The sequence below is a fragment of the Aythya fuligula genome, chromosome 1 (assembly GCF_009819795.1).
Source record: "Aythya fuligula isolate bAytFul2 chromosome 1, bAytFul2.pri, whole genome shotgun sequence".
NCBI classification, from domain to species: domain Eukaryota; kingdom Metazoa; phylum Chordata; class Aves; order Anseriformes; family Anatidae; genus Aythya; species Aythya fuligula.
The window spans coordinates 53,966,438-53,992,135 of record NC_045559.1 but is presented as its reverse complement, the minus strand read 5'-3'; the positions used below and the strand labels follow the sequence as shown (position 1 = coordinate 53,992,135).

At 45.4% G+C, this 25,698-nt stretch overlaps 1 protein-coding gene across 1 annotated transcript in view; it reads left to right on the top strand.

Moving 5' to 3' along the window:
- CACNA1I (calcium voltage-gated channel subunit alpha1 I) overlaps positions 1-25,698 on the top strand; it is a 145,919-nt gene that overhangs the window by 78,656 nt on the left and 41,565 nt on the right. Inside the window, exons 4-8 of the mRNA XM_032195274.1 lie at positions 2,444-2,541; positions 16,510-16,669; positions 18,656-18,971; positions 19,393-19,485; positions 24,563-24,869. Coding sequence (XP_032051165.1) covers positions 2,444-2,541; positions 16,510-16,669; positions 18,656-18,971; positions 19,393-19,485; positions 24,563-24,869 — 974 coding nt within the window. The remainder of the gene's footprint in view (positions 1-2,443; positions 2,542-16,509; positions 16,670-18,655; positions 18,972-19,392; positions 19,486-24,562; positions 24,870-25,698) is intronic.

Sequence of the window (25,698 nt, the reverse complement as noted above, 5' to 3'; positions counted from 1 at the left end):
ACGTGCACCTGATTCAGTATTCTCCCATAGCAATACCAGGAACGTGGTTGTAGCTAAAAGAGGATAAAAACCAAACAATTTCTAAATGGAGGCCCCATCTTTAACTGAATTTTGTAGTGATAAATCTAAGTAAAGATATCACCTCTGGCTACTGATTTCTTCTCAGTTCTAACCCAGTGCTGTTCCTTTGCTCTCAGTTTTTGTGAGGGTCATGATGTTCTTTAGGACTTCTCATTTAGTCACTTGCAGTTCAGAGAAGACCATGTCTCAAAACTAAATGTATTTTGGGGTCATTTGCTAATTTGTCATCTGATAGAGTGTTTCAAGTTGTTCTACTACTGCTCAAATATATATATATGCACACATACATACGTATATATATTTGCCTTCAGCATTATGACCCCAATCCCATGCTCCAGGTGATGTGGTTTTCCAGGAGAGGGAAGGAGGTTGTGTGAGACCTCACCAGGTTTGAGACCTTTATGTTTCTGTGCATGTATCTACCCCTAATAATGGGCTGCAGCGTAGAGACTTCTTCAGCCTGAAGCTTCCTCTACATGCTAGGTCTCCGTGCTGAGACAAGATGTTATCCCACGTCCTGGGAGCAATACAGCAATGTGCATATCGTGCTTTGCTTGTAAATGTAGTTCCAAAGTTTCAGCAGGTCTAACTCTGGACAACATCACACTGATGAGGCCATTTGGTTACATGCTTTTGGAGGGAGGTTGATCAGTGCCTGCTCAAGGGCTGTGCTCATTTGCACAAGGCCATTATGTCCTTTGTGCGATGCCCTGCAGTTATGTCTGTGTGTGTATATTGCTCTGTGTTCTTCTTCCTTTAAACCCACTTCCCAGTTTCAGCTGACTGGCTCCTGAGCCTCACTAATGCTTTCTGTAGGCTATCTGTATGTTGCTTCTGGGTTTGGTACTTTTTTTTTGGGTTGCATCTTGTGTGTCTGTGTGTGTGTATTTTGATTATCTGCATGAAATCCCTCCTCTCTCCTTCTGCCTCTGGTATATGTGGAACTGACAGCTCCGGGGAGGTAAATGAATGCCACTGCATTTCAGAGAAAGAATTATTTCATGCAATTACCCTAAAAGTGTATGAGAGAACAGAGTGAAAGGAATGAGAGAGGGAAAGAAAGAGAGCATGAGAGAGAATAATCACAACACTTCGACAGGTTTACCCTATTGTGTTTGAAAATCTATCACTCTGACAAGTCCCTTTTGTGAAAGGTGTAGACAGATAACTTGACACTTGCTCTTCAAGGTCCTTTAGAGTGAAGAGGGTGATCAGTGGAAGGATCAGTCCTTCAGTGCAGTCTGAAGAAATGTAGGAGTCAGGGTGTATGGAAAGGCTGGGAGAAAGTTGACTTGTGTCTGAAAAAGGAGGGAGATCAGAGCTTGTGAGAGAGGGGAACTGGCAGCCCCTGGACACGGGGACTACATCCATATAGTGACAGGTTTCACTCGAGTCCTCTTCTTGATATTTCTTAAGGACTAGCTCTCACTGTCACTAATGCTCTCTCATTCACCCTTCAGTGATGCCCGGGCAGAGGGATTGGGTGGACTTCAGGCTACTGGACTATGGATTTGTGGGTCTTTCTATGGAAATTGTAATGTTTTTGGTTTGAGAAGGGGTGCACTAACAAAGGCTGTGTTTCCTCCTCCCTCCTCCATCTCCTAAGCACCTTGAAAGGCTGGAAAAGGAGCCTTGTGTAGCTTCACTAGTCGTGTCTGAGAGAAGATTTGGGAGCAGCACTTTCTGTCCCTAACTCTGCTGCTGTCTCACCTGTCAGCTTTGTCACTCTTGATCCCCTCTTCATGTCTTCCCAGAGGCCTCAAGCACCCGTGCTCAATAAAACATAAAATACTTAGAGATCCTCAGGTGGATTTTGCTGGCTGGGGTGTATCGTTATTATAACTCAGTGTCTCCCAGTGCTTTCCCAGAGGTAGGCCGGTTACCTGGGCATCTGCCATACTGGGCAAGAGGAGCGATGGGCTAAGGGATGCTGGGCCAGGTCACTTTTGTAACCTGCGCCTGCTGCTCTTGTGGCAAAGCCAACACATTAGTCATAGCTATTTGCACCTTGAGGTTATTTAGGGAGCATGCTGTTGGGTTAGAAAAGCTGAGGTCTAGCATATGTCCTAAAATTAGGATTTTTCTCTTTTGGTGCTGTCAGAAAGGAGTGATTCACAGCTATGGGAGAAGCCTTCCCACCTAGCTGAAAACGTTACAGCTTTAAGTAGTTTGCCTCTACGCAAGGTAAAACAGCTTAACATGAGCCTCCTCCAGGGACCTCATCCTGCACTGGGAGAACACCTACAGCAGAGCTTTACAGAGCAGCAGTGACGTTCAGCACCACGCTGACTGCGTGAACCCTACCCTGTATCTCAAGCCAGGATTTTGGATTGTTTTAAACTCTTTCTCTCTTCTTCTGCAGGATGGTGGAGTACTCCCTGGATCTCCAAAACATTAACTTGTCTGCAATCCGTACTGTCCGCGTCCTGAGACCCCTGAAAGCTATCAACCGTGTGCCTAGTAAGTCATGCTTGCCTCTCATACCCGGCCAGCTTGGGCTATACATGGTGAATACACGATCAGTAAGGCTGTGCAGTGTTGTTCTCTGGGCTGGGTTCAGATGCTAAACGAGTGGAGGCTGCCACATGGCATGTGCAGGCTTTTTCCCCATTGTGGAGAAACTCTGGTTCTTCCTTCACTCTGCCTCTCTGTTTTTGTTTGTTTCTCAAGTCAGCATTGCTCTCCCTGCAAGCCTGGGAGGGGAGTAAGCAGGCATTGCCATCGTTATTTAACCACAGGAGGCATCAACAGAGGTGGTTCAGGCTTTGGTTGTGTCTGAGTGGATGGAGGTGAGCCGGCTGGCGGGTTGCATACTGTTTGGGGTCCAGGGGTTGCAGAAGCTCTGAACTCAGCTAGCTGTCTCACTCCGATGTTTCTGGCTCTTTCCTGCTCAAAGGCAGCAGCTGCCACGTACAGCCCCATGAGACCTTCACCGTTTCTTCCATACATTTTTCTGTCTCACAGAATAGCAGGAAGTCTCTCTGCTCTTCCCCATAATCTCCTTAATCAGGCTGTCTGCAGTGGCTAAGACCTTGCCAGAGCTCTCTTAATCCTTATCTTGAGCTCAGATTCTCCCTTTTCTTTCATAGATCTGAGGAAGTTTGCACAGTTGTCCTCCTCCTCCCTCCTTATATTCTTTTGCTTTGCGCCAAAGTCACTTTCATGATGACACCTATTTGGAGACAGATAGCTGGATCTGTGGCTCCATGCAGAGCCCTTCTAGAAAGTGGTCTTGTCCCTCTTGCTGGGTGTGTTTTTGTGTCTTGGCAATAGCCAGGGACAGAGAGGGCCGCAAGGTGTGACTGAGGAGCTGAGGCTGAGTTCTGTGTGCCCAGCGTGGCAGAGAAGCAGCTGTTTTGAGCACTGACCATGCACTCAGGTATTCAACATGTCCATCGTGGGGGGGGGACAAAAATAAGAGTATCTCTTCTGGAAGCTGATACTGAGGTGAGGGGGATGCCCTGGAAGTCGTGCATGGCTTGTTCAGCCCTCTGGGATGTATGGCCTGTCATACATGCCGTGTCAGGGCAGCTCCCTTTCCCCTATGCTTCCTAAGCAGTCCTGTAAGTCTGCGCTCAGAGACCACTTTGAGGCTGCTCCCTATTATCAGTGCAGACTTAACTTTTATGATGAGTAGGAACATCTTGAACGATACCCAATTGACTCCTGTAGGTGCCTGCCAAAGGCGTGTGTTAATTGCCAGGCACTGGTGTTCAGGAGCAAAACCTGACTAACAAAAAGCTGAGGGCTTGTTTTATTTTTATTTATAGCCCAGAACAGCTGGAGTTGGCCCCCCGTTTTCAGTAGTTATGCTGGGGGATGAGTGGTGTAGGTGAGACCAGCACTGGCCCATCAGAGACCCATCTGTAGATGCAGAGGCCCTAGAGAGGCTTTCAATCATCTTGGCTGACCTCCACAGAGCACAACCCATTGAATTTCCCCTGAGCGTCCTGACCGTGAAGCTGTTTGTCTGCTCCTTTTATCAGTATAAAACTCCACCTGTATGAAATTGATGCTGTTTTAATTTCCACTCTGTGGTTAAACCTTTATGTATCTTCCTCGCTACATAAATCTGTGGTTATATAGAGAGAACTTTTTGGAAGAAAGACATCCTGCTATTAATTAAAAAAAAAAAAAAAAAAAAAAGAGAGAGAGAGGAAAAAAAAAAAGAAAAAATGAAATCTGTGTCCCTGGGAGAGGAAGCACTGACTTGCGGGTTGAAAACTGGCAAAGAGGCTGTAAACAAAGTCTTATGATAAATGGGAATGTGCTGCGTTGGAAGAAGGTGCCCAGTGGGGTACAGCAAACATAATTAATAGGACCTTTGGCCACAAATCTTTTTTTAATGTCTTTTTAAAGTTCTTCATTACTGATCTGAAGAAAGAGCAAAGTCTATTAGTGAGACGTGATGATGATACCAAACTGGAGGAGTTGCAGGTGCTAGCAAACAAAGAGGGAAATAACTCAGCCAGAGGCAGAAGGAGATTGAGACCTTGATGGAAGTGCCAGAGATGTGTGGGGAGAAGCAGGGTGTTAATCCCCAATACAGATGTGCAGCCATGTTCAGAAGACCATGATGGGACAACAAGGCCCAGTGCTCACCAGCAGCCAATCTCAGAGGCTTCCACATGGGCACCTGGATAGGGACTGGTTTTTACAGAGCGTGGCGATGTGGACCGAATAGTTAGGAGGGAGCAAATATAGAATGACTCTAAGGAAATTCTAGCGATGTGGAAGAGGAAAAAGCATCACCTGCTTGATAAATTAGATATACTTATTTTATATTCTTGGCAGGAAGACAAGGCAGAAGTTTAAATGCCCAGATTGGATATGTCTAAATTCTTCTTGCCTGTGTTCATTCTCGTTACTGAATGCTCTTCTACAGTGAGACTTGTGAGGAGCACAAGGAGCAGACCAATGGATGTGCTGTAATCATTACATACAGCATAAAGGATGCATAGTCTCTACTACTTGAATCACGACAGAAGAAGAAAAGGACAGCTAGTGTAAACAAAAGGGAGCAAATATAATGTCCATTAAGGTATCATAATGTCCATTAAGGCAAACGTTCATTAAATAAGAGGTTCTCCACACATTTCTTAATTAGACCTCGAAACTCACTGCCAGGGGCAGTCCTTTCAGCGCTAGATCAAGGGGCACCATGGGCCTCTTGCAGTGAGTAAAAGGGGATCGTCCAAGGAATGAGAGCTTATGTAAGACACTTGTGGATATCAAATTTGCCTGCTTCAGGGTTAGACCTGATCTTTACCTACCAGTTATCATCAATTAATTCCGTGTCTTGTAATTCTCAGCAGGATATGCTACTGACCATTTCAGACTACACTCGTGGATGGAGTAGATTATGGATCTGACTTGCCTGATCATTCCTACATCCACCTGTAATTATTAAAGAGTACTAGAGAAAATGTGAGGTGCCCTATTTTTGTAATACGTATCATACCTTCATTAGCATTCCTGCTTATCTCTTGCTTTCCCGACTACAGCCCCAGGAGTGCTGCCTTTTGGGGTTTTGTCTGAAAATGCATGAAACAAAACATTACGGATTGCTTCTGGTCCTGTTACCTTCTGATTCAATTCTGGAGCAGCAAGCTGGTGTGACAAGCCACCGAACAAGTGTAAAGAGGCAAAATACAAAATACCCTTTGGGTGTGCGTCAGAGGCAGTTGCTTTCTGCTCTGAGCATGCCTGTGTCCTGGGCTGGGGGTGAAATTCCACCTCCATTTGTTGTTATTGTCCTCTTGCAATTGTGTGGCAGGTTGCTAGGTGAGACGTCGCTGTTACTGCTAGCTCTTTCATCCCTTCTTCCCATAGCAAGGCACACGGTTTGAGGGTGGGGGAGTGCTGGGGGGTGGCTGGTTTTGTTTTATTTCTGCCTGCTTTTGAGCAGGGAGCCTGTAGTCATTTCTGATCATCTGAATTTCTTTCACTTCTGTTATTATGTTTTTCAACATTGAAGCAGAAGATGTTTCTTCAGTTTACTCTTGTAGTGTTGGTCTTATGCAAAGAAGAGTCTTTGCATTGTGTTTGATGCATTCCAGTTTCCACTTACAATTTAGTAACTGATTCATCATTTGGAAGCAGATTACTTCAGCTGAGCACACTGTACGGAAGTGAAGGAGTCTGTTGCAGAGTGTTGCATAGCAACTTTATTGAATAGGAAGTGTATACATGTGCTAATACTTGGTGTGTGAGTGCAGTAATACTTATGTGGAGGTAAAGGCATCAGAAATATAGAGTTATATGCTTATTTCTAGCTGTGCAGGAAATAGGATTTCAGAATTGTGAGAAGTTATGCTTTTTATATGTATTTATATATATTTTTTTCTTCTCAGAACAAGAATAAATGCATTTCCCATGCATTTTAATATGGTTTTATTCTGCCTAATTTTAGGTAGCTTGTTTGACTTTTTGGTCTCTTCCTCTATTTAGTCATGACAAGAAAGTTTCCAAACAAAAGAATTTCAACTATGTCATTCTAAAAATATTAAAATAGAATATTTCAACTTTAGCAAAATGCTTTCCCCTATCACCTTCCTTATCTTTTTGCTAGATGAAGTATCAGTAGCTATCACAGCATCCATCTCAAAGTGTTTCCATTTCAATGAAAAGGCATTTTTACTGGCAAAATTGCTGTGTAAGAAAATCTTGGTCTAGCCCCATTTTTCTTTATTATTATCATTATAGTAGCTCCATGGGTCCAAATAGATGAGATTTTGCTACTTTTCTTCTACAGATCTCAGAAATACAAACCAGGGCTTGTTAGTGTAATCTTCCTCATGCTTCAGACTGGGTGAGTGAGACCCAGTGAGTGTCACCAGCAATATCAGGAATCCAGCTGATGTCTCCTAATTCTTAGCCCTCTGTTCATCCCACTAGACCAAAGCTGCAATATAAAAATAGTCTGAAGCAGCTGAACCCTGGAATGGGAAAAGCAGGTGTTTTACATTTATATCTCTTAAATCTGTATTCCGCTCTGAGCTACCTGTGTTCGGTGCCGTGACAGTGCCTAAGATGGAGCGATCTGGCTATGAACCCCGCACCTGGCACAGGAGAAAGGTGATGACATTTACTTCTCTAAATGTGTTTTTGAAGAACTAATTTCACTGATGAGCATGTGTGAAATTAGTTTCTGACTAAGACATATTAGTCTGTAAAACAGTCTCATTTACAGCCAGATCAGACAAAAAGGCAAGAGCATTTGACGGGCACAGTCCTGTCCAAGGATTTGGAAATGCAAAGGGGTATGAGAATCCTCTTCTAAGACCCCACCTGTGCAGGGTCTTTGCTTCAGATGCTTCAGTCTTTTTGAAGAAAGACTCGTGTACTTGTTCTCTTCCAACAGTGATTGCGTTTCAGAAATGTATGGTTTCATCTAACCATTACGGATCTTTTTTTTTTTCTTCATGGCTTTATTTGTGAAGAAGTAACTGAAACTCAGATGTTCTGTGTTCCCCAAGCATTTAAACTTTGCCCAATTTCACTTCATATAAGATGCTTGGTTAATATCTATTACTATCACATCTCAGTGACACAGAAACTGTACTTAAAACACGGGAATTTATCCACGCACAAGCTCAGTCCTGAGCAGGGTTAGCCTAGGGACAAGAGTGTGTTCTTTCACAGCATGCATACACCTGAGTTAAGAGGCCAAAGAGCCCTTTTAATGCCCAAGTCAGTCCATGTGTGACTTAAATGTATCTGAAGACAAGGCTGCCAGCTGTAGGCGATGCTGACAGGGTCAAGTTCAGCTGATATCCTCCTTTCCCAGCCCAATCTCCTAGTCAAGTGAAGTGAAGCACTGAACAGAGCAATGATAATTGTGCCTGGAGCAGGCCAATAGAGGATGCCTTTCCCTGGAGATGGGTCAGATCAGTGATGGAAAAATAACTCAGCCCCATTTCCCCCTTATGCGCTGCTCCTTGAGCAGCACAGCTCTTTATCAAGTCAATTGAGCCCTAAATTAGATGGGCATGTTCAGGAGACAGGAAAACTGCACAGGATAGAGCAGAGCAGTGTGAGGACCAACAGAGCAGGGAAGAGGCTAGGGATGTGGAGATGTGCATGAGAGGCGAGTGGCAGGGTTTTGGGGGGCACGGCATGCAAAGGCTCTCCCACTTTAGTGGTGTGGTGCACCTCTGCATATAGGATGGCACCGAGAAATTGAGGATGGGGAGAAGAGGAGGAATCAAAACTGAAAGAAGTGCAAGCACCACTATAAAGACTGTCAACTCACAGATATATATACTGGATGGGTTTGCAAATCAGTGTTTTTATAGGGCCTTTTAAACCAGCTGACCAGGCTGCAACAGACCCACCTCTTGTAATAACGGAGGACATCTTCAGTCCCTGAAAACAGGCTCCAATTTTATTTACTTGTTGTCCTACCTTAGCACTGTTTTTCATGTGTATTCCACAGCATGCAGCACACTGCCACATGTTTAAATGGGTAATCAAGTTAAAATTGGGAAAAAGCAAAAAGAAAATTATATCCCTTTGTTAGCACAGTGTCATGGCAGAGACCTGGGGAACACTGAAGTGCAGGAAATGTACAACTGGTAATGCCTTGTTTTGTACAGGCATTGTTTGGTCTTTTTATTTTATTTTATTTTTTTTGGCGGTCACAGATCACGGGAGAAAGCAATTTTTCCCTCTCTGAGCTAGTCTGCTCAATTTCACTGTTATTACAAACACGTATTCAAAAGTCTTAAATTGTGTCCTTTTAAGTCATCAGCTGGGCTTGATATCAAGATATCTGAAGAAAAGGGAAAGGAAAAAGAATCACAGATTATTATTATTTTTTCTTGCAGCTTTCAGACCTTTAGACCTGAGATTCAGATCCCGTGTTCCTCTTTCTCTCCATAGTAGTGAGGAATAGAAAATTTCCTGCTTTTTTCTTAATGTGATCTGAGATTGTCAAGCCATGGCAAGATTTCACATCTGAAAGTTAATGCCACACATCCCAAGACTTATGATAAAAATCACAAGAGTTAGCAATAGCACTTTGGAGTTTGTGTTACTGGAAGTAAAGCAAGCTTGGGAAAACACACACACACACACGCACACACACGCACACACACAAAAACAAAAACAAAAACCAACCAACCAAAAAAACACCAAAACCACCAGTCATAAAGAGCCCTTTGCCGGAATCTTTATTTCTTCCTTCTCCTCCAGGGGAACCTGCACAGCCAGAATTTAAAAAATGCGCAGAACCTTGCAGCTCCCATTGTGCCAATTCTGCTGCCTTTTCAAACAAGCTCAGCCTTCAGTGTACATGGTGCTCTAGAAAGCCCAGCCACATAGTTTGCTGCCTAAATGGGAGCTGAGCTGTTTTGCAGAATCTGTCCCATGGGACCTATCAAGCGATGGATACCATGGAAATGTGAGCAATAATGACAATGTATTATCGGGTAAAAGATAATGTCATATACACTAATGCAAATTGCACTCTGTGTGTGTGGGCAGGGCAATTTACAACCACAAGCCTAAGTTTCTTGATCTTTGTGTATTTAGGGCCTGATTCTTCCCTTCACGCATGTTTCACCTAATGTCACATCACTGCCTGCAGTAGAAAGAAGCATGATTCATGCTAGTGACAGCAAGAGGAAATTAGCTCTGTTAAACCTTAACCAGAAGTTGCATTAACATTACTTTACATAATATTTTGCATTTTTCTGTCCTACTTTGCAGTGCTAGGTATATGAAAAGAACTTTATGGTATTTTTAGAATCGATGCAAGTGGCTTGCAAACATGGCATTGGAGTTACCTATTGTCCCCAGTGTTATGTGACCTATGCAGCTCGGAAAGAAAAGCTGATCCTGTACATTTCTAAGGGAGTTTTCACTGAAAATGGATGCAGTCATCATTGCAGTGATAACTGGGAAAAAAAAAAAAAAAAAAAAAAAAAAAAGAGTTGATCAATGAATGAACAACAGCAGCAGGTGGTAGTAGGTGTTGCTTATTAGATGTGCAATATTAGAAAAAGAAACAGAATGGCAGTGATCCTCCAAAGAGCCACCTCTCAAAGAAATAACCCGGTACCTGGCATCGCTCTCCAAGACAAGGGTGCTTAGCAGCCCAAAGCTTGCAAGGGTTAATGGGATGAGAGATTGAAAAGGGAAAGTCAGGGGACTCCTGCCTGTACCTTTGCTGGTGTCTCCACTTCTGCTCATGTCACTGGTTATGCGGCTACCAACCACGTTTTGGTGGCACTTAGTGCACGTGAGTGCCAGTGGTGGAAGGGCTTTGTGCTGAACTCGCTGCTATCTGTGGGACTTAGCTGGGCTCAGAGCATCCCTCGTAGGGTGCACAGAGCACCTCTAATAGGGTGCAGCCCACTGCAGAGCTGAGGTGTCTTCTGTTTGGATCACAAGAAACCATGGACTGAGGCTCCTTGGTCCAGAGGGGTCAGCATCTAGGTGTCAGGATAAATGCTGTGGATTTTGCAATGATTTTCAAGAAACTATAACACTGGGGTCAGGTCTGCAGCTGGGTGACTTCACCTCTGGGCTGGCTTCCTTGAAGCCAGCTTGACAACTTGGTATTCTCAAAAAAAAAACAACAAAAAACAACTTAAAATGACATCTTCACTACCTGTGTTTGAAGCTGGACCAGTTCCTCTGTGAGGTTTGCTGCAAGTCTCCAGCAAGGAAATGTGGCATTTACTACTTGTGGTGTGAGCCAGGCCATGGCTCCATGGGACTTGTGTTAATAACCGTGCTAAAGAGAATTAACGTTTTCAGGGCTGCTGACACTTGTGTGTGCTGTCTCACTGGGGGGGGGGTATTTCCCTGATGGTATATAATGGGTAGGTAGGAAGGAAAGCTTTGGGGTGTTCAGAATATCGAGATTCAGCTCTAGGACTAACACCTGAGCCCTCTTCAGCAGTGCTCTGAGCATCCTTAGCTATGTGTTTGTTTTCTCATATTCCCCCCAAGGGAAACAGAAAGAAAGAAGAAGAAGAAAAAAAAGGTGGTGGGGATGTTTTGGAGCGGGTTATCTTGGATTTTGTTTGTGCTCTCCTTTTTGTGCTTGTTTTAGCTGTGTGTGTGTTGGAGGATATGTTGTGTATTTTTTTTTCCTTTTGTTCTTTCTTTTCTTTTTGATGCCCACATTGCCCTGACCTGATCCATCCTTGCTAAGCATCTTATTCTCAGAGTGAAAGGCACTGAGGTCTGTGCTGGTCCTTGGCTCCCAAGGGAATTGTTTCTACTGCCCCAGAGCAAGCTTCAGAGTGCTTTCTCTTACATCTCCGCACTTTAAAACTGTTCTGGAGAGCTTCCTTGTCCCAGCAGGGTGAAGTTCTGACCACCAATTCTTTCATGGAGCTTTAGTCTCTATTTTGGCTACCTCAGGCTTAAGCTGAGGAGTGCTTTAAAGGTAAGGAGTGAGGACACTTAATGCTTGAACTTGATTCAGTGTCCTAAGGGAAGTCCGTGCACAGAGGCAAGTCTTGATGTGCCCATGCTGCTGAGAAAATGAACAGCAGCATTTTGTACGAGTTGAAGCTTTGTAAGTGCTGGAAATGTCATGCTTTGATATTTTCTGCGTCTGTGGTCAAGCTGAGGAGGGACAAAGATTTGGATAATTGAAGCTTAGCTCGTCAACGGGCTGAGTGGGATGAGGTCTCTGGGCCAGCCAGAAGTGTTAGGCAGCTTTGCTTGCAGCAAGGCAGGAGCGGGGTGTTGGCCCAAATGTATGCTAAAACACACCGCAAACCTGACAGAGAGATTAATGAAGCCTTTTTTTTTTTTTTTTTTTTTTTTTTCCCTAAATGCATCCAATGCTGGCCACAAAAAAAAAAAAAAAAAAAAAAAAAAAAAAGGTGCAGCTCTCTCTATGTGCTCCCTGCACAACCATCCATCTCTTGGAGTGGTTCCTCAGCACTGAAAATTCCCCTAAAGGAGCCTGCACAGGAAAACGCTGCCAACCTGGTGCTAGCTGGGTGGACTGCCATGCATCCTGGGGCAGGAGAGGAAGGAAAGAAGGCACGCTTGGGCAAGCTGCCTGGCTGAGGGATGGAGAGAGGTTTCAGGCTCTGTGCACCGCAAAATGTCCTGCCAGATACAGTCATGAACACTGATAGGGAAGAGATTTGCTTTTGTTCCAGATACAATGACAATTGGAGGCTTGGCCCATGATACAATTGGGATGGGTACTGAGGATTATGTTGTTGTCCATCTGGTTTACTCCAAGCAAAGGAAGGATTTTCTAAACCTGTTTGGGAAGGACTCAGAAAACTCAGAGATGGGTGAGATAAAAGAAACCAAAAAGAACAGGGTTTCTCACCCCATCCTGAGCCGGTCCCCCATTCAGATCTTGAGGTAGGTAGTGCATGGGAACAAATTAGACCAGCTCTTGTTCCTCACTCCTGTGAAAAGGCAGGAGGAGAGAAAAAGCAATAAAAAGCCCCAAAGGAACAGAGAATTGCCATGGGAGCAGGGAGAGGTGCTGGTGAGCAGCGGGCACACCTGCCAGGATTTTGCCTCCTCTCCAGCCCTGCCTGAGCATGTGCTGGGTGAGTCTGCTTGGGGAGGCTTCAGCCCTGACGGCCGAGCTAATCAGGGCTGACAGCAAGTGTCACGGGGGAGCTATGGTTGCTGTAGCATCTGCAGAGTTTGTCAGGAAGTGCCTCTGGATGCCGGCACTCCTCTGCCTCCCACTACGTCTCACCCCTGCAGCCGATGTCCGCTGCTGTGTTGGAGCTGTGAACACATCCCTGCCGTGCCCGTAGCCTTGCTACAAGGAGTGGCCTGCTGGTGAGGTCCCATCACACACCTTTCCCCATCCCTTGCCCCTGTCTGAGGGCACAGGGCAACAGGGAAGCATTGTCTGAGGCTCATTTTCAGACGCTTGGCTGCGAGGATCCTTCCTCGGATGCCCACAGCAGATGTCATTTTATTTTCTCCTTTCCCCTGGCCTCCTCATGAGGGTGAGCAGGGAGGAGAAAAGGTCTTTCAGAGCCCACACCTGGCACTTATGAATATTTCATGTTTCTAGCTTTTCTTCCCCTTGAAGAGCAAAACCTTTTCATATTTGATGCCCTGGGAGCCTGTTTGGTTGCTGAATGTTGCTTCATCAATGCTTTCCCTCCCTGCTCTTCCTCTGGACTACGTGGTCCCTCTTCCTTTCTCTTTTCAGTGAACATCTCTTTTTTTTTTTTTTTTTTCTTTTTTTGCAAAACCTGCTTCAGAAAAGGTCATTGTCCCTTTCATATTCCTTCCTTGCTGTGAGCCAGCATGGCTTCTGCTCTGCCAATGGTAAAGGACACACAGGGACTGGGGAAGGGCAGTGGTGGGGTGAGGGGGAGGCAGGCTGGGAGAGATGTGCACGGATGCTGTGGAGCAGGGGAAAGGCAGAATGAGATCTCTGTAGTCACAGCAAGAGAAAAGTAAAGGGGCAGAGAGGCAGCAGCAGGAATTATGCTGAAGAAGCAGCTTTCCAGCATCTTCTAGAAGCCGTTGTGCAGAACACAACAGTGTCACCATAGATGGGGGCTGTCCAGCAAAGGCCCCTCAGAAAAGAGATGTGTCACAGCTCTCCAGGGCAGGATGCACCCAAAGATGCACTGACAAGCACGCTGCTACCCCTGCCTTGCCCTCTGGCCATTTCCATTGCCTTTTGGTTGCTTTGGAGACTTCAGCCTCAGCCAGGGTCTTGTGTAAATCACCACGCTCCATCCTTAGGCTCTTCAGCCTTTCTCCTTCTTTCCCCCACACCTCTTGAGCTCTTGAAGAAACAGGGACCATTTGCAGGGACCCCTGCTGAGGCTTTGCAGACCTCAACACGTGCTGCTTTGCAGGGGCTGGTTCCCTCCTGCCTGTGAAAGTGTTGAGATGCCTGGCAGTGAGCCTCCCTCCTTGGAGATCTGCAGCAGGTGCCTTATAGCATGGCTGCCAGACCAGTCTGCCCTTTCCCAGGGCCAAGGGACTGCAAAATGGGTTCCCAAAGCAATTGTTTTGCAGATTAGGGCAGGAAGCAAAAGAGCCTTTGTTCAAAGTGAGGCAGGTGTTCCACAGGAGAATTGTAATTGCTGTTTGGATGGATGTAAGTTCAGTGTTCCTATTCACATCCACAGTGGGCATCGACAGGCAGGGAAGGATGAGGGTTGTGAAATGGAGGAGTCTTTAAAATCAAAACTGGGTTTAATTTGGGCTTAGAAATGGAACCTACCAATGCTGAAATTCTTTGCGACGTGGAAAAGATGCCATGCTCTGGGGCCACCTGCCTGAGGCTGGGGGCCCAGGTATGCCAGTGTGCCTAGCAAGAGGGCAATGGCTGTGATCCTGGAGCTGTGGGTAAGGCTCTCCTATATCCTCCTCTGAGAGTCAGGAGGGTGAATGCATGGGCAGGCAGGAGGCTTCCAAGAAAAAGGCAGGCAAGTTTTGCAAGCCACTCATCTTCTTGTGGAACAAAAACAAAATCAATTTTTGCAAAATCAGCAAATTCTGGCCCAGCAAGTGTTTTGTCTGTGAAATCCCATGTGGGACAAGTGCTCTGCTTTTCAGCTGCAGGGCAGTCTAATTGTTCCTGCTGCTACTGCTCTGAAATACATCACCCCCTCTTGCAGCGTTGCTGGTATAGCAAAACTGGTGTATATTCCTGTGTTACTTGGCTCTCCCTAATGTACTGACCAGGGCAGTTTATGGGCACTATGGAGCTCGTGCTGTGTAGCAGTGTTAATGCTGGGAACGTGCTGTGCTGCAGCAAGGGTGTGTGGCTTCATGGCCAAAGTGATGCACAGAGCGCTGCTGCAGAGCTTGGGAGGTCACGGAGACAGGCAGCAGGGCACGGTGCCTGTGCTGCTGGGCTTTGTATGGTGATAGATCAGAGAGTCAGCAGTGACTCACGGCGTGTCCGCGATCCCCAGCGAGCGGCTGGACTGCTGAGTTACTGATGTGCTGTCTAGAAAGCGCCTTAGCTGGTGGCTAGCGATACAGCTGGGCAGTCAGGCAAGCAGGGCTTTGCAGCTGCTCCACAGCCTGGCGTTAGTCATGCCCTGGAAGAGCTAACGCCATCGTTCCTTCTCCTTTGTGATCCACCCTTCGGCATCTCCTCCCTGCACATCTCCCACCCATCCCAAAACATGCCCCCCTGAGCTAAACCGGGCCGGTGTCCCACACCAGGCACCCCCCTCCCTCTCCCTTCAGTGCCTGTGCCCTGCTGACACCACTTCCATTCCCTCTCCACCGCATGAGCAGCTGGGGAACAGAGGCAGACTAATGCACAGCATCATGTGGCTAATTACTTGATGCTGGGCATACAAAGGGGATTAACTTGTGCCTCAGAGGGCTGTCAGTGAATCCTAATCTTATCTTCCCCTCTTCTTTCCCCTTCTCCTGCCATCTGAAGTAATGAACTGGTTATAAATACCTAATTAGCTAATTATTTGCTGGCCTACATGGAACATCTTCAGTGAAGGAACTCTCTGGGCCCCTGGGGGAGAGACCTCTGTGGTGGTGAGGAGAGATAAGTGCGCAGGGTTAAAGGCGGTACAGTGATGCTCAGAAGGATTTCTAGGTTTTTCACCATCCCTGGAGAGCAGAGGAAAAGTCATTAGCTCTATGGAGAAACAAGTCTGTCCTTACCCCTGCTTGTGGCTGCGTGAGCTGAAGAGCTGGGAGAGAAAGAAAACCAGAGAAAGAATTCATTAGATCATTTAACAAAAGAAAAAGTGGGGGGGATTTGGGGAACATTTGTGCTGGCCAGAGGTGCTGGGCCAACAGCGTTTAGGGTTGTGCCCACTACCAGTGTGCTCTAGGCCTGCTGGGGAAGGGTGACTAGCCAAGAGAGGACAGTGTGGTCTCCAGGACCACCCCTTGATGAGGCTGCCACCAAGAAGACCAATTAATGCCAGTTGTTTGTGTGTGTTGGAGAGGTCCATCCCATGAGGCAGGCCAGCCTCAGACCGTCAGTGCAACTCTCCCAGGTTGCGGTGTGCATTCATCAAACTGGGACGACTTTCGGTCCAAGCCATCTGCGGGGTGGGGTTGCTGAGCTGCTGGGCACCTTTGGGATAGAGTTTTCACTCGGTTGCCTTTCTGCAAGAAGAGGGAGGGGGAAATATCAAATAGCTGATGGTGCCTAAAGTCTTATTCCTTTTTCAGTGCTGCAGACAGAGGCCTAGGGTTACGAGATCGTGGCATCACAGCAGCTCTGCTGGCTGCCTGTCAGTGGAGGTTAGGACAAGAAAGGGCAACGATCATAAATCTAGCCTGACTGGGGCAGTAATTAATTTCCGACACTCTGCTTTTTATCTTTATGTGGCTTTTTTTTTTTTTTTCCCCTCTTCTAATTTTTCCTTTCTTTTTCTTTTCTCTCCTCCTCTTTCCTGTCTTTTCTCCCTTTCTCTCTCTCTCTCCATCCACCCCACACTTGCTCCTTCTGGTTCTCTTCCCCCCCCGCAGGCATGCGCATCCTTGTGAATTTGCTCCTGGACACCTTGCCCATGCTGGGGAACGTCCTCCTCCTCTGCTTCTTTGTCTTCTTCATCTTCGGCATCATCGGGGTGCAGCTGTGGGCTGGGCTACTCCGCAACCGCTGCTTCATGGAGGAGAACTTCACAATGTGAGTGCCTGGGAGGCGATGTCCCTTCTTTTCTTCCAAGGGTGTTTTTCTTTCCCCGTCCCTGCTCTCTCGTCTTCTGCTGCCTGGCTCTCTGCGTATTACTTCCTCCAAACAGCTGTAGGGGAATATGGTGCAAAACATTGGACATGTCTTGCAGTGACTGAAGAGGGAGGTAGGATAAAGGCAGGTGCATATGGATTTCAGCCCATTTTTATAGTACCTAGGTGCCTGGGGTCATTGGGATTCAACTAGGCACAAGTTAGTGTAGCAGTCTCCTCCAGCCATGTGCACAGATTCTGCTCCTCCTCTCAGAAAGAGCTGAAATTCAGGAACATCAGCCATGTTGTCTTTCTCCCAGAAGAATGAGTGCTTGAATGAAACAGGCAGATGCATGAAAAAGTGGGCACAGTTCTGGCAAAGAGCCTGGAGCCACACAGGAGCTGGTTACAGGTGTCTGAGGTTCATCATGGAGGGGTCAGGGGAACCTGCAGGACACAGCTCTCCTCCTCCCTGGAAGCAGTGGGGTAGAAAAGCTCCTGCCCACAGCAAACTTTCCAATTACCCTCCCCATGAGCAAAGCACAGCTCTTCCTGTTGACTTTCTGGCTGTAACTGATCTCCAGCTTTAAAATGCCTTCTTCAAACCATATAGTAACTCCAGACCTTTGATCAGTTTAGACTGCTTTAAAAAAGCTAACGCCATAGATCAGTTTAAACTGATTAAACAATTCTGAAGCTTTAGATCATTTCAAATTGGGAAAAAAAATAAGTGTGAAAATGCAATCTGCAGAACAGCAATGGGGTTGGAGAGAAGGAGCTACTTAAAGCAGGCATTTACAGAGTTTATATATTCCTTTGGGAGAAACGGATGTTTAGGATGATTGGCCTTTATGTAAATCACAGTAGTAGTACTTTAATGAGTGTAATTAAATCCAAGCAGAGTTGATGTAACTGAGAAGTGAATTGGGGCCACAGCCTGCAAAGTGACAGATACTGGATAATCTTTGACTGACCATTATTGGAGAAACAAAGTCTGCAGGCGCCTAGTTCATCAGTGATGTGAATGTGTAATGACAGAAGCTTGTGGTTGAGTCCCAGTTAGCTTAGAATCGGAGGCTTTTTCTCTTTCCTTTTTCATCAACACCTGTCCCCTTCCAATGACACATGGAGAAAGAGTCTGCATTCATGCAACGTGAAGGCTGTGTATTGTAGCACTGCAAGGAATGCAAGTATACCAGAGAAAGTTTAATGGAAAAATTTAAATCTCCACCTTTCATATCCTTATCATTATCTCATCTCCAGTTAGGCAAGCATAGATGATTTTAATTATTCATGCATTTGGAAGGTGTCTGTGTTATTTGGGAAAAAGCACGTGAACTTGTCATGAAACATTATACCCATAATGCCAACTGTCAAAGAAGAGTCAAAATTAAGGTTACGTCAACTTTAACTTTGCAATTCCTGATTTTAAGGCTTAGCTGAGCAATCTTAATTATGCAAAAACTGGATTCTTTCTTTTTTTTTTTTTCTCTCTTTTTTTTTTTTTTCCTTTTTTTCTGGAAGTACAGAAGGTTCAGTGCCAAATGTTATAAAACATGTCCATCAACAGTTACATACATGAGCACATCACATTAAATCCTGATGAACTTCCTTAATATCATTGCATCTGATTTAACTTTGATGCAAATGGGAAGAGTGATCAGAATGCAAATGTCTGCATTCCAGCTTCTATCCATCTCCATGCAAGGAGATTGTGTAATTTGGGTTGGGGTGTTGTAATGGAAAACAAAGCTCTGAAAACTGGGGACAGACCCCCGGAAACTCTCTGTTTTCCAGCAGCCCTGTCCTCCCATACTTTCTCTTGAAGAAATAGACCTGGAAATCCTTTAGTCAGTGCCATCCCTGTCAGAATGGCAGCTCCACCAATATCACTGATGGGAAAACATCTGCTGCGGCAAGATTATGACTGTGTTTTTTAACCTTGCAGACAAGGTGACATTGTCCTGCCACCTTATTACCAGCCTGAGGAAGATGATGAGATGCCCTTTATCTGCTCGCTGTCAGGAGACAATGGAATCATGGGCTGTCACGAGATCCCGCCCCTGAAGGAGCGGGGCCATGAGTGTTGTTTGGACAAGGACGATTATTATTACTACAACTCAGTCCGGCAAGAGTTCAACATCAGCGGCATGTGTGTCAACTGGAACCAGTACTACAACGTGTGCCGTACAGGAAACGCCAACCCGCACAAGGGTGCCATCAACTTTGACAATATTGGGTATGCCTGGATTGTGATATTTCAGGTAAAAACAAAGCTCAACTATTCTTTTCCATTTCAGTCTTTCTTTGCTCCCATGATTGTTGCAGATCAGAGCCAAAATCCTTGCCTTTTTTTCTTTTCCACTGGCTGTACGCAGTGTCCAGTCCAAGGGCCACAGAAACCTGCTGCAGGTTTTCCCCTGCTGTGATCCAGGGAAATGAACTATTTTAATGAAATATTCCTGCTGTGGGCTAGCATGATCTCACAGGCTTTGAAAGTATGCCAGTGTCACCAAGCAGTACCATGCTGATTTCCTGGAATGGAAATTTGGCCTCCTTGAAAGGAATTTTTGTTCCTCACCTTCCTTGGTTTGCAGCAGCCTCGCCAGTATCTGCCTGTGTACGCTGATAAATGAAGGAAGCCCACTTCCCTCCTGATTCTCTTTTTGTTGCTTGTCTTTTCAGGTGATCACACTGGAAGGGTGGGTGGAGATCATGTACTACGTGATGGATGCCCATTCATTCTACAATTTTATCTACTTTATCTTGCTGATAATTGTAAGTATAAGACTCAAAGAGTCTCAGCATTGCAAGCTAAGAGTCTACAAAAGGTCAGGAATTAGGTCAACACATATACTGGGTAGCAAACTACTGTACCTGGATTTCCACTTGGTCTCTCAGGAATCCAGCACAATGTTTTTCTCCAACAGTGAGCTGCAGGATCACATAGTTGTCAGTCAGGCTCTTCTCTTTTGCTCAAAGAAAATGCTCAGGATTGACTCCTAGAAAATCAATACCCAATGTAGGATAATGTGCTCATCCAAACATCTTCTTTCATAGTAAATTCCTCAAAACAGTAAGCCCAAAAGTACAGTAAACCATTTCTGCACCTTTTCTCCTACTTTGTCTTTTGCACATTTGAAACTCTTGAATAATTCCTGTTTTACGGCTACTGACAGCACCTGGATTTCTCAGATTCAGGGTCTCAGATTCGGATTTTGTCAGATTCAGGGTCTGTCATGCTGAATTACTTCCTCGCTGAGAACAAAAAGGAGCTGCTGCTCCCAAAGTGTCATCAATCCAACATAAACTGGCTGCGTGAGATCACTTGTGGCTGGTGGGGATGGAAGGAGAGCAGCATGTCAGTGATGAGAACTTCATAAGCAGTTTTTGAGCCGTGTGGATTTATATATGTGAAGGTTGAAGGTGATTGTTTTGTTGTAAGGATGTTTGTTGTCTGTGCCTGGAAGGAGAGGTGAGAAAGACAATGCCATCATCTCTTCCATTCTTCAGGCCTCCTCCCAATTATAAACACTTCTTTTTTGGAGTGAATGTCCTGTTTCTAACAAGGAGGCATTTCCTTTGTTTATGGAGACTTGCACTTTTCCTATATGGCAACCAAAGTCTAAAGTAGAAGGGAAAGACATACGATGTATTATGGGAAGTATTCAGTCTATACACAGTAGGTGTCACTTAGTCTGTAAGGACCTCGGTATCTATCTCTAAAGCCTACAAGCATTTGAATAGGCTGTTGAATGGACCTGGCTAAGATTCTGCTCTGTACCTACTATGTGTCCTATGTGGTCATGCCCTCCTAGAAACAGATCTCTAGAAGCAGCCACCCAGTAATGTTAACAGACTTACCTGGCACATAATCTGTTTTAAATTCAGATTGGCATGCAATGATATGAGAGCAAACAAACCCTAGTACAATTTCTGGGAGAAATTCTGTAGCCTGTATGTATGGGGAGTAGCACAAAAAAATATCTGTTGATCCATTTGGATTAGAGAACTTATGAAAAAGATGAATCTTCATGGTATTCCCTGTTTCTCCCTCCCTTCCGGCCTTCTACCAGGACAAGGGTAAGACAAGGAGAGAAGAACAGAAAGGTGGCCTCTTTCCTTGGGCTGAAACGTGAGCCAGGACAGAAGAAGTGAAATACACCTTGAAGAATACTGCTCTTACTTTGAGGCTGGAGAGTCCCAAGGAAAGTCAGTCTAGAAATATGACTGCGCAGGATGGGAGGGGAGCTCCTCACAGCTCTATCCGCAGAGCCAAACCAATCATCCACTGCTTTTTGTGAACCCAGAAAACAATAATTTCCCATATTGTTTGTTCAGATCTCCCATCATGCAACAGATATTTAGGACCCACCTGCATTATCACTTAGCATGGCCATATTTTCATAATGAGTAGTTCAGCACAGAATTTACTCCCAGCCTCACACGCAGCCTCTCCCAGAGCAAGGAAGGGCCGTGCAGAGTCAGTGTTCAACCTCTGAGGTGGGCATACCCATCTCCTATGGGCCAATTCCAAAAACTGCTCCCTCCAGCCCCAGCTCCAAACTATGTAAATTCTGTCAGCGTATTTTTGGTTTTGAAACAGGATCATCCTTCTGGAGTTGGCTCACCTCATGGAGATTTCCAGTGACTCAAACTTTGTCTCTGAATTTGCAGGCAGCTGAAAACCCTCAATTAAACACTCCACCTGAGATTTTACTGCAGAGTGTCATTGACATTTCTAGACACACCCTCCTCATTTGCAGAAGCCATGTAGGTTTATTTCCATCAAACACAGGAGCACATGAACCTCAACTTACTCTGGGGACTTCTTAGAACAGAGAAGCCTTATGCTAGATAGGGTATTTCCTTTGCCTTTGGTGGAATTACAGCAAGAAAGGATTTAGCATTTCTGTTACTTTCTTTGCACATGTAATGCATCTTTCCAGGGTGCTGTTGCAGCACTTAGCAAAACCACAGTGTGAACTTGCTGTCACTTGGTATCATTTTCCCTCCAATTCGTCTTATAGCAATGACATTTCCTCTTCAAGTCTTATGAAGCACAGTCCTTGTGGCCTTTATCTTGCCCTCCTTCTTCATGGTTGAAAGGCCTGGCTTTCTAAACTGGATTGCTCTGACAGTCATACTTCAGGCCTTGGCTCTCTGCTTTTCGACATACCTCTTAGCTTTGGCTCAAACTCATTCTTCTGGGGTTGGATCTCCACGGAGAACTCCTTAGAGTTATACTTTCATATATGTCTTCTCCATCCTTCACAGCGATATCTTCAAACACCTGTGTAAGGGCATTACCTGTTATGGCTCATAAGGAGGGAAGAAGGCTCCACCACCAAATACGTTCCCAGCATTTTCTAGGACTCCTGTGTTGACATGGTCCCTGAGGGGAAGAGTACCATCTGATCCTGGCACTCTGAGTGGTCTTGCAGAGCAACCTAGTAAAAACGTGTATTCAGCAACTTATAAACAGCTTCTGGCTCTGCTGGAGACTAGGGAGGTGGCATTAGGGAAGGCCTGCTTTCACTTCTTGGATCAGTGCTCCATTTGTGTCTTCCTGCTTGAAGTCTAGCTTTCTCCACATCACCACTTCAGCTGCTTGGCTACTGGTGTTGCTCCTGGACTAGAGAAACCTTCAGGCTCTTCTGAACTCTCAGGTTTGCATCCACACTGCAACAGTTAAGCCTCCTGGAAGTGCCCTGTTCTTACATATGTGAGCTTCAGAAGACAATCTGGATATTCTGGAATAAGCAATAAAAATAATGGGCAAGTAAGTCAGCATCTTCAGCACCAGTCAGATTTTATTAGATATTGTAGAAAAAGGGATCAAGCCTTAGGCTGAACAAGGCTGGGATTCAGCTTAATCAATGTACAGCTCAGTACAAAGTTCAGGCCTGGGACTGAACAGAGACTCCTTGTGTTGGGGCTTTGCATCAATGGTCTCCTTCTGGCTCTGTCAGATACTTTGTCTGACTCTGTGTCAGACACTGGTGGTCTCGCCGCACAGCTGACTGAGATGGATAGCTCAGTCACAAGCCATCTGGGACCTTTCCTGTCAAGTGCTGCTTGGGAGGTAGAGAAAAGCTCAGCAGATCTTTAGAGTCTGTGGATTCGTGTCTTAAGGATTAAACAAGCTCGTTCGTTTTGTGTTTTCATGTTTGATGTTAGCTAAGATGTTCAAGGACTACTTGCCATATCCAATCCTCCCACTCTTCCCCTTTTCAGTCATCTGATCATAGCAAACAATTCCCTGCAAGAACAAGGCTTGGCAATGCAAAACCTGAACCCCCCTCAGGATTCAACCCCAGGCTTTAAGTATGACCCTGCTGAGGGTATCTTGTTGCCCTCAGCTTCTCTGCTTGTTGCCTAGAGAGGAGGCAATTTGCATTTCAGAAACGCACAGCAGGTATCCAGCTCCCAGACCTGCCTCACTCAGGGCAAGCCGAGGGAGAGAACTGAACAGATAAAGCCTATGAGGGTCGTGTGGTGCTGAGGGGGAAGAGGGCAAGGGAGCACGCTGGAGGAGAATTCGGATTCCCAGTCATACCCTCATCAGTGAAAACATGTAAGAGATCATGGACTACAGAACTCCTTGGGGGCAGGTGAAGAAGGGATCCAAATGAGGCATTGTTTTTCATTTCAAGGCCATGTACAGAAGCTGAAGGGAAAATAGGTTTCATCACTGAGAAGGGCTCAGTGATGAAGTGAAACAGAATTAGAACAGCTTTGAAGGGTGCTGAGAGGAAGAGGGGAAAAAAAAGCCTATTATTTTGAAACGGTTTATTGTCCTTATGCTGAATCTCTTTGGGAAGGGCTTCGTGTTTCAAAGGCTTATTCAGATGCTAGCAGGGACATCTCCCCTTTGAAATAGTGAGAGCCACTATATTGAGGTGCTGGGCATCTGTGTGCAAGAGAAAGGGATTTACGAGGACACAAGCTTGTGGGGCAAGTGGCAAGGGCTGTGCACTAAGGGGAATGCTGTTTGGGTAGGTACAAGCTGGGGTTCTTCCTGAAAAATAATTCCACCTTTTGGTGGAATGACTTTTTGGCTTCTGTAGGGACAATAGCAAGAACTTGGGATTTTTGTTTCATTTCTGAGAAACTGGTGGAATGAGCTGTGGTTGTTTTTGTATTTGACATGGAAAATCCACCTAGGCTGGAGGACAAGTAAAATAAGAGCAATTATAAAATGTCTGGTCTCAGAAGAATCAGAAGAATGGAAATTGAGCAAAGAAATACTGTTTTGACAGACTATTTAGAGTCCTTCTCAAAATCATTAGTTTTTGTAAACTCCAATTTCAAGAGCTCGTTCATTTCAGCAAAGTGCCATCTCCCTTTGTGGTGTAAATGATAGAAATAAATAAAATGCCCCAAGAACACTGACGTGTCCTCCAAGAGTTGAAGACCGTAAATGACAGTGCATGATTTTTCCAGTAGTAAATGAGCAAGAAAAGGATAAAGCAACCAAAATAATCCTTTTTCACATCTTCTATTTAAGACAAAGGAGAGGGAAAGAAAAGTTCAATTTTCATCAAACCCTTTGTAGGTAAGTACTAAGTTGACTTGCTAAAGGTCCCAAACCCTGACAAAAGAGCCAAAATTAGGACTTGCGTTTCCCGAATTTCCGTTCAGAGTTCTAAATTCTGTAGGGAAACAACAGGGAGTGAGTTCCCAAAAGTAATCTCAGCCAATGCTGGCTTTTCCTGAAATCCCATCTCCATATGCAGACTGATGATAGCTCTAGTTCCTGTGTTCACCTTCCCCTCCTCTCTCTTCTTTCCCCTCTGCCATATATCCTTGCTCACACTGACAACGCCTGTCCCTCCTTCTCCTTTGCTACTAGGTGGGCTCCTTCTTCATGATTAACCTGTGCCTGGTGGTCATCGCCACACAGTTCTCGGAGACCAAGCAGCGGGAGCACCAGCTGATGCAGGAGCAGCGGGCCCGGTACCTCTCCTCCAGCACTGTCGCCAGCTACATGGAGCCGGGAGACTGCTACGAGGAGATCTTCCAATACGTCTGCCACATCGTGCGCAAAGCCAAGCGCCGCACCCTTGGGCTGTACAACAGCATACAAAGCCGGCGCCAGGGCCACGTGGAGCCGAGCAATGCCAAGCTAGGCATGAACAGGAAAAGCCAGAGGCACTACAGTAAGGATTGTATGGGTAAATCTGGAAGTGTTGGTAGTGGAAATGTGAGCATAACTGGGAGCATCTCCATGTGCTAGCTTGCCAAAGGAGCTCTACCTACAAAGCACAGAGTTAGAATTAACATTGGCCATAGAACATGGAGCTATGGCCAGTGCACCAGGTGGAGGGGACCAGCATAAGTGGGAATGGAAACTAGGGTGACTAACAGGCAACCCAGATCTGAAAACAAATTGTGACAATATTAAAAACACTGATTGAGTCTTGGAAAGGACTTGAGGTCTGGTATAGTAGGGGAGTGATGGAAGTTTGGGAAAGAGATGTATTAGGGAAATATGAGGCAGTGGGACTAAGGATTGGGCTAGGTGATATAGCTGGTCCCCCACAACTCTGCTCCCAAAATGAGTTGCTATGGGACCTCAGGAGAGAAGCAAAATGAATAGAACTGCAATAGGGTGTCCCCAGAGCCAAGAGAGAAGAGCAATACTGAAGAAGTCAGTTTGATGTGCAAGGGCAATGGAGACAATTTCTCTTGATGGGAACACATCCTGTTGTGTAAAATTAGACATGAGGTACCATTTAAATTGGATTCCTGGCCTGAAAAGTGACTGTAAAAATGGAATTATAGAGTTAGTATTAACTGCCTGCTGATGCCTTTCATAAGAAATGCTCTCAGTTAACAAGTAAAAAGACAGATTTTCCTTCAGCTAGTCTTGCATACTCAGTTTTTCATTTTCTTTACTTACTGAGAAGGTTTCTGCAGTTCTCATGCACTGTGTTAATTAATTAATTGATTCATTCCCACAAGTGTCCATTTGGTCTTCCAGGTGCG